The sequence below is a fragment of the Juglans microcarpa x Juglans regia genome, chromosome 7S (assembly GCF_004785595.1).
Source record: "Juglans microcarpa x Juglans regia isolate MS1-56 chromosome 7S, Jm3101_v1.0, whole genome shotgun sequence".
Taxonomy (NCBI): Eukaryota; Viridiplantae; Streptophyta; class Magnoliopsida; order Fagales; family Juglandaceae; genus Juglans; species Juglans microcarpa x Juglans regia.
The window spans coordinates 16544148-16553018 of record NC_054607.1 but is presented as its reverse complement, the minus strand read 5'-3'; the positions used below and the strand labels follow the sequence as shown (position 1 = coordinate 16553018).

Here is an 8871-nt window from a genome sequence, read left to right as displayed (position 1 = left end):
ATAAGAAAGGTACTTGTTTAGTGTTGTTGGTGAGGATTTGTTGCAGCAGTGTGATCTGAACGGTTGTATAGGAGGACTGGTTGGTGTTGTTTGGGAGAGCTTGTTCTGAGCTGGGGAAGCTGGTTGTTGGGAGATCCTTAGGATGGGTTTGACTCACTAGGGAGGTGGGGAGAGCTCATCTTGGAAGTGGCCCAAGCTCCAGTCATAGGTCCTGTTTTGCTAATGTTTAAGCAATAATTCTCATTGAGTTTCTGTTGGTGATTGCAGAGAAACTTTAGTAGTTTGTAAACCATCGTCTTAACACTTCTGGCCAGGCCTCGAAGTGTCATGTTTTGTAGTTCACATTATACATCTTCATGATATTAAATTATTAAATTTCTGGATGGTGATTTCATTTTTCTGCAGAAGTTAGCATCATTAGAATAATACATTCTCGCAGTTCACAAGTTCTATATTATGAGAAAAGTTGCGGAATGTCTTTTCTGGTTTGTGGTCTGATTATGCCATGCCGCTGGACAAGGAAGAAATCCTTTTGTTGAATCCAAATTACTGTTTTTTTTTTTTTTTTCCCTTTCTCTCTACTAAAACATAACATTAAACATGACATCTAAGATAGTGGGCAACAGCGCCGAGGAGACATCCCTCTCCAGTAAACAATACTCCTTAAAGTATTTCCCAATCGATATAGATATTAGATACAGAGATTCCCTTCAAATGCCAACGAAAACTTCCACTTCAATTTCCAACTTGGCCAGTAGCTAGTCTACATCTTCATCATCATCATCTTCAACAATATTTTCCTCATGATCTTCCTCATCTTGGACAATATCTTCCCGATCTTCATCCTTGTCTTCCTGGTCTTCAGGATCTTCCTCGTTGTCCTGCTTTTTCTTGCCATCACCACTTCCTGAGAATAAGAGGGGAAGAATAAATGCAAGTTCTTGACAAAGATCTTATAGACTAGAAATTTTCAGCCAAGGGCAAGGAACAGAGGAAGAGTGATGTGACAGAAGTATTATAAAGAATAAATGAACGAAAAATAACAGAAGAATAACATATTCATTCATATGGTCAAAGAAGTATTACACTAATATGTAGATGAAACAGGTATAACCAGAACAAGGGAGAGCCTCCGACAAAGATCATAAGGTGCCAATTATCTGAAATCCTGGCTGATTGTACAGGATGATAAGGTTTAAAGGGAAAAACAATATGCAAATTGGAGAGAGATGAGAGCAGTAACAGGCAATTAATCAATGCTCTTAACATGGGACAAATAGGTCTTGGGAGCCAATATACAGATAGCAAGCCTCGAAAAGAATGGGCCAAGGCACGCTCCGAATCAGGAATTTTGTCTACAAATGGGGAAGCAATTTAGGGAGTATGCGAGGGCCTCAAGGAAATAATTGTATGCAACATGAATGAGACAAAATCACCATCTCAGCAGAAAATGATTGATGGTGGAATGGCAAGATAAGATTATGGAAGACCAGCAGAAGGACTTTATATGGCATTCGTGTAGTCAATCATCCATTGCCGTCATATTCCAACTGTGTTATCATGTTTCTTTCGACCATATAAATAATCTCCTTGCTAAAGGAGAAGTAACATGTTATAAAAGAGAAAACATACCATATTCACTGAAGATGACTCCACCAGAACACAATCCTTCCTCAATCTTGATGAGTTGAAGCGTCATTCTGGGTCCAATCTCTTGAAGCTTGATGGCACTTTTTGTAGATGCCCGATTAACTCTGCCAAGATCACTAGCCAGAGTCACAGTCGCTGCTTCATCATCTGCTTCACTTTCTGATCCATACCCAGCCCTAAGTCACAAGGAAAATAAATATAAACCAAAATAAATAACCAAGAGTAACCAAGAGATATGTATATCTCTCTTTGTTTTGGTTCCTTCTCTATCTTCCAATTGGTTTTTTCTTGTATTGATGTAAATCAAAGATGATGAATAAAGACCACAGTTGACCTCAAAAAGAAATTTGGAAATTCAAAGCCATCCTCTGATGTGTCATCAAACCATTGCTCTCGTCGAAGGAATTAAAACAAGTATAAAACCAGAATAAAATAACTGATAAAAAAAATAACAAAATTCAATGCAATACAAGAAACTAAAGCTTTTTAATTTAAAGAGGATGTCCGTATCTTTTTCTTCATCTATTCTAGCTTGATTGCCTTACCCCCTTTTTTTTTTTTTTTAATCTCCCCTTATTCCTTATCAGAGAATCAAAATAAAATTATAAATGGAAAAAGAGAAAAATGACACTTGGCCAGAAATCCTTACTGGAAAACTGATACTCTGTTCATACACCCTTACAATAATAATATGAAGACCTTTTTCTGGTTTCTTTTTTTTTTTTGCCCGCCGGGGGAAAGGTGACTGTAGTATCACTAGCATAGACCTCAGGAAACACAAACAATGGATAGTATAATCTCTCAATTTCAATATTAGATGCAAACGAAATTTCCTTCAAGAAGATTAAAATAACAAGAAAGACTCCTTACTTTGTGACAAAGTCACTCACGTCTTGAAGATTCCTCAAATCGGGGACTTGATGGTTCTGCACAAACTTCCTAATTCTACGGGAGACACCAACAGGCTGTAATCTTATGGAATAGTGCCGAAAATCAATGAGCTTTGTGTCCTTGTTGTAATTAAGCAACACAATTCTCTGGCAAGATGAAAGCTTGACCTGAACAGTAAAAGAACATTCAGAGGGGATATAATATCATGTTGAGAGGCACAGAAATCAAATTTGTTTGAAAACTCACTGTGTTTATATCAATGGCGGGAAAGATGTTCTGAAACATTATTGTTGTAAGCTTTAGGTGCTGATCACCAGTACCAAAACCAGAAAGAACAATCTGCTCATAATATAAGTAGAAATTAACACTGGCATAAGTTAAAGAAACAAGTGTGCGTCATCTGTTTTGGTAAAATTAGGCAACGGCATAGCAGCAGCCCTTTCCTCTTCAGAAGAGCACATATTAACATTGGCTAATAGAAGAAAGGCATTTAAGGTACACATGGAGGGGGATGGTGCCAAACATTCAAGAAGTTGCGAGTTGCAACTATGAGTTCTTCAGACATATATTTTAATTAACATGGTATGTCTTGCGTGTTAAAGACTGGTAATGTTGCAGATGAGGAAGAGGAAATTGCATATTCGTAAAACAGCTATTTTAGCATTTTTTTTCTTTACTTTCTCTTAAATTTTTTATCAAACCAACAAAACTCAATTTGTGTGTACTACTGTTTGGGTGAGTACATGAAATTACCAAAGGAGCATTTTTGAAAAGATCTTGAGGGCATCTAGGACGCAGTTGAGATTTAACAACATCAACAGCCAATGAGTATTCGTGTATTTTAAATGTAAGAGTGGGGCCCTGTGGGGTCCTTGCAACCCGCAAATAGGGTGCTGTTGCAGTTTTTGAGATTATGAGGAAATGTGTTACGCCCATAGGACCAGCAACGTTCAAAAAGTCTTTGAGATTATTTCGTTTCTTCTCCTGCAAAAATAATAGGAAATTAACAGAATTAGAATTACCAAGAAATACAGCACAACAACATTATGACTGGAAATATAGACAGAATTCAGCATACAGACTGCTGAGAATTCCTTAAGGTAAATACACAATATTTATTAAAATGAAACCGCCGTTGATATGTTGCATATGACTTCTTTCGAGCTCAGTTCATGATAGTCTTTAGCAGAAGTTAATAACTCTTCTCTAAAGCATTATATTATTATGCAAAAAGTTTTACCCCCTTTTTGTGTAGGAAAATATTTTTTTATAGCTAATCAAAAAGTTTTATTCATAAGAAAAGAAGGCATAACACAAGTACACAAGATGTATATAGTGTAGTGAAATGAATTTACGACTCAAAATTCATTCTTATGAATTGTGTACTTCCATCGGTCTCATATCGCAAACATATATGCTTCAGGAGACAAAGAAACAGAAAGCGAGAAGCAAAGCAGAGAAAAGATAATCTTTACCTTGAGATTGAGGGCAGTATATGGAAGCATCAACTTTCTCAAATCCATTTGAAGTTGTCTGAGAGGACCAGGCAACTTCCCTCTTGAAAACACAAAGCTCATTGGAATCTTACTGCCAGTGATATGATCCACAGTAGGTTGCTTCTTCTTTGCAACCGGCTTCACAATCACCTTTTTCTTCTGCTTAATCCAAATGACAATTAAGGAAACCAGGAAACACTATTACAAACTCATTTTCTTTCCCAATAAATGGAAGAAAAAATTAAAAATAGAAAATACCGAAATCCAAACACTAATACAAACTCGTTTTGATAAGTCATTGGCATTTCGTTATAATTAAAGAATCAAGATTCTAATTGCCCACTGCGGTGCTTGAACCCACGACCAATTCTATGTCCCAAATAAAACCAAAATATATCCTAACAACCCACAGTTCATTTTATTTTCCTCTTCTTTCTTTTCCCAGCAGCCAACTGCAGGGAAGGTTAAGCAAAAACAAACATAACCAAATTCTACTTACATTTTTTAACCGAGCCATGCTTCCAAGAATCCTTCCCGATTAAATAACTTGCACACCTAAAAAAATAAAACAAATATTTGGCATAATCCAAAACATAAATTATCCACGATTTTATGTAATTATACCTAACTAGACATCAATCAAGAACAAGCACAACATCAAATACTTGATAAGGTAAAAAAACAACAAATGGTAGTTGAAAAAAATTATAAAAAGCTCAAATAAAGTAAAAATTAAAAAAATACAATAAAATAAGATAATGTAAAAAACAATTGAAGCTTGTAGCTGCACGTACTTGGATAAGGTAAAGATCAGTACCCAATAAAGAAAATCATGTGACATCTTGTGGATGCAACTACTAATTCTTACATGGAGTAACTTTCTATGTAATTAGCAAAAAAAATTGAAATCGATGAATTTCTACTATTTATTGATATGACATATTTTAAATAATTTTATATATTTATCACTTAAATAGACAGTCATTTATATAACTAAAAATATCAAAATCTAGGCTGATAAAAATCAATAACTATCTTTTCTCAAAACTGATTTGGCATCTTATCATGTTACGGTAACTACTAGCTAGATTTGAAAGCTTATGAATGTTTCCGACAAAAATGGCCACTACTAGCTAGTTGAAAGGGGTTCTATCGATACCATTCCTCTTCAATTATGTTGTAGGTGAGAACCCTTAATCCTCTCAATACTTAAATAGACTTCTGGTCATCATGAAATCTAGAGGTATTTGTGTCCCACTAAACTCATTAACTAAAGAGATATATTTGAACCCATAGAGGTATGGGTGTGTGGGACATTGAGTTTTAATAAAACTCTACACTAGTAATTCAGAACTAAGAAACTGAAGAATACAGATCACAATTAATGATTTTAGAACAAAAAAACAAAAGCATAGTACACTACAGAAAATCATGTACAGTCTCAACTCACAAGAGGGGAAAAATGTACGTGACACAAGTAAAATTGGGAGAAATCGATGTTTAAGAATTATATTATTTACTTGAAAAAGTACTATTTCCTCACATGATTTTGCTGATGCCGACACTGATCGGTTTCCAAACCAGTACATATTCAAATTGTATCAGATCAAACTAGATCACCTTATGATCAATATATATAGAGGAATTCTACACATCAGCCACTATTCACTTTCACACCCCACACCTATAGCTTTTTTTTTCATAGGGTGTAGGAGTGTTTTTCATAGGGTATGGGGTAGTGAATAGTGGCTGATGAGAAGAACTTTTCATATATATATATATATCAATTGGAAAAAGTTCAAATCTCACAAGAAAATAACTTGGATCGTCACAGCCAAAACAATATTATCTATAGGTATATCGAGAGAGAGAGAGAGAGAGAGAGAGAGAGTATGATATTACAAAGCTAGCGAAGATAGAGATGCTCACAGCTATATGGTTGCAACCATGCAAACCAAGAAAACATCTAGATATTTTGGCTTTGGATACCTTATTTTTTGTGTTTTTCGGTACTACTTAGTCATACCATATGTGATTATAATCACCAAACCCACAGCTTTAAGTACTTCTTGAACTCTATGTAGACTGGCTTTACTCTCTTATCAATGACCAAATCCCTTCTTGAGATAGGATCGGTTTGGGATGCCAAAACCTGTGGTGGCAAGTTTGTCAACACAGCCTAGAATTCCACTTTACAAATTGTAACACAAATCCAAAAACCTAAATCATGAAACATCACTAGAAACTGAAAAAGAAAATCAGTTCAAAGTCGGAAATAATAAATCAACAATAACCCACGTCCACAATGACCCAAAACCGACCCAGAAACATCTATAGCCAAGCAATCGAAATACTTAAAAAATAACCCAAAAACCCACACCGAAACCAACACCGATATCATACATTAATCAAAAAGCAAGGAGTATCTAGCAATACCTTAGAGGTGGGAGTGGGGGCGGCGTGAGGCTCTGAAAGGTGGGACTGGGAGTGGGGGCGGCGTGAGAGACTGTGGGTGCGATTTGAGACTCTGAGAGAGAAGGAGACCGAGAGAGGTGGGAGTGGGGGCGGCCGGCGACGTGACGAGAGCGGCCAGAGGTGAGAAGGGCAATGAGGTGTGAGGGCCGGCTTTAGGAACCTAACGGGGCTGAACTTGAAGTGGCATTTTTTGAGACTGAAATATGAAGTGCAGTAGAAGTGGCATCTCGAAACGGGGTCGTTTAGGACTTGGAGGAAGACGCTTCGTTTTGGGAAGAAGGAATAAATACGCTGCGTTTTTTATGTTAGTGGAGCTGTTGATTTTGGAGGGGCAAAGCTGTGCGTTTTGTGCTGGGAATCACAGCTCACGTTTTCTGTCATTTTATTGTGTTTTCTGACTACAGACCCCAAAAACCTTTCGTTCCCTTTGATTTCTTTACACCGAGTTTACCATTTATATTAGCACAACCCACAGTCTATTACACCAAGAGAAGTGTTATACTTACAAATAAATTACATAAAAATAATCTCATAAATTGATGTAGTTTTATGTGAGTTGTCAGATCTGCATTACAATCTGATAGACCACATCAAGACACATAAGCGTGTGAGATTACTTTTGTATAATCACTTTGTGGTTAGAATATTTCTCTTACATCAATCCATATAATACACAGGAGTCTTAACATCGACGGTTGTGACTTGTGAGAGAGAGTGAGAGTATGAGAGAGTCCTCGTTTAGACGTTGAGATTAATGAGTCATAATAGTTAAATGGTTTAAATTAAAATGTTTTAGAGTTTTAAGAAAAGAGAGGAAAATAGGTTAAAATGGGTCACTAACTGATTAAATGGATTGACACATTATTGATCCGTTTATAAATCATATCTTAACGGTATTCATATTGCATTTACGGGTCGCACGGTCATATTACATATTACTACTCCTAGATTTTAAAATGTTATTGTCTAGAATGGTTGACCACAGGATGTTCATGTGTTGTACTCTTCCAATTATTAAGTGTCATGAGGAATGCCATTTATTTCCTTTTTAGCCTTAGACCTGGTTTGGATAGTGAAATTATCTTAGTTCATTTCATCTCATATCATCTAATCATTATAATTTTTTCAAACTCTCAAATAAAATACAATAAGCAATTCAACTTTTCCAAATCTTAAAATAGAAATAATATTAAAAAATAATATTATAGTAATATTTTATTCATCTTTTAATATTCATCTCATCTCAACTCACTATCCAAACCAGGCATAGTTAAATTGCATACATCATTATTTTTTTTGTGAATACTACTTGTTTTATATTCAAGGACAAATTATTCAAAAAATGACACAGCGCTCTCTTACAATTATTTTATAGCTCTCTTTAAATAAAGAGTAATTTTATATAATATAGTTGCAAAGTATGAGTATTATCTTATAAAATTTGTAGGGTTGTAAGACTATTGGACCGATAGTCTTAGAGGTCGGTCCCGAGGTGTGGTTTTTTTGGACTGGACTGGACCGGACCGAGACCGACCAAATGTGTATATATATATATATTTAAATACTTTTTCTTATAAATAATATATTATTTTATATAGCAGTTGCATAAGTTAATTATATAATTTTTATCCAAGAGATCAACATTGACCATATATACAATAAAACTATTTAATATTCATTAGCCATATATAAAATGTTAAAGAAATCACTTAATTTTGATTTTACTAAGTTAATTAATTTTTTATATTAATTTCTTTGTTAAAAATAGAAAAAAGAGAAAAAAAAAATTCATGGACTGAATCAGACTGATCAAACCAATAGCTAATGGTTCAGTCTGGCAAAAATGATAGACCAAATTTGTATCTATTTAAAACATATTACACTTACAGCCCTAAAAATTTGTATCTACTTAAAACAGAGTTGTAAGAAGTTGCAAAAGGTGTTGTATCACAATTCTCTACACAACCATATTTTAAATAAGGAATAGTTTTATAAAATAACTTATAAAAGTTGCATTATTTTTTTTTTTGAAAAAATCAATTTAAAATATGGTTATATAAAAAATTATAAAAAGAGTTATATGTATATCATTATTTGAAAATAAAAAATTATGGTTAAAATTAATCTACGATACGGCCTTTTAGAGTCCATTTGCTTTTAGGATAAAATTGCCTATAATAAATTTTAGGACTGTAATCGATCTTACTCAAATAGCATGAGGTGGATGCCTTAAGAATATAAAGGTGCAAATCGGTCAGTTCGGTCCAGCCTGGTTTGGTGATAGACTATTTTCAATTTATCATTTTCTCAAACCGAACACCCATAAGAACTGGACCGGTAGCTATCGGTTTGATCTAGT

At 34.7% G+C, this 8871-nt stretch overlaps 1 protein-coding gene across 3 annotated transcripts; it reads right to left on the bottom strand.

The window, feature by feature from the left end:
- Nucleotides 1-577: 577 nt before the first annotated feature.
- LOC121241257 (peter Pan-like protein) lies at nt 578-6897 on the bottom strand. Of its 3 annotated transcripts, none has more exons than XM_041138952.1 (8): nt 6474-6897; nt 4537-4592; nt 4017-4196; nt 3295-3525; nt 2788-2880; nt 2521-2708; nt 1633-1826; nt 578-907 (listed from the first exon to the last, which is right to left on the bottom strand). In XM_041138952.1, the coding sequence occupies exons 2-8, from the start codon at nt 4552-4554 to the stop codon at nt 759-761; spliced, it is 1053 nt and encodes a 350-aa protein (XP_040994886.1). In that variant the 5' UTR covers nt 4555-4592; nt 6474-6897; the 3' UTR covers nt 578-758. The 3 variants fall into 3 exon arrangements, with proteins under 3 accessions (XP_040994886.1, XP_040994884.1, XP_040994885.1); XM_041138950.1 differs by lacking the exon at nt 6474-6897 and adding an exon at nt 5967-6189; XM_041138951.1 differs by lacking the exon at nt 6474-6897 and adding an exon at nt 6027-6189.
- Between the last annotated feature and the right edge of the window lie 1974 nt (nt 6898-8871).

Bases quoted from the DNA above. Each gene is read 5' to 3' on its own strand.
- LOC121241257 (XM_041138952.1), bottom strand. The intron at 2,709-2,787 runs GTGAGTTTTCAA...TTTACTGTTCAG, and splicing joins CCGCCATTGATATAAACACA to GTCAAGCTTTCATCTTGCCA. The intron at 908-1,632 runs GTATGTTTTCTC...TCTTATTCTCAG, and splicing joins AGTCATCTTCAGTGAATATG to GAAGTGGTGATGGCAAGAAA.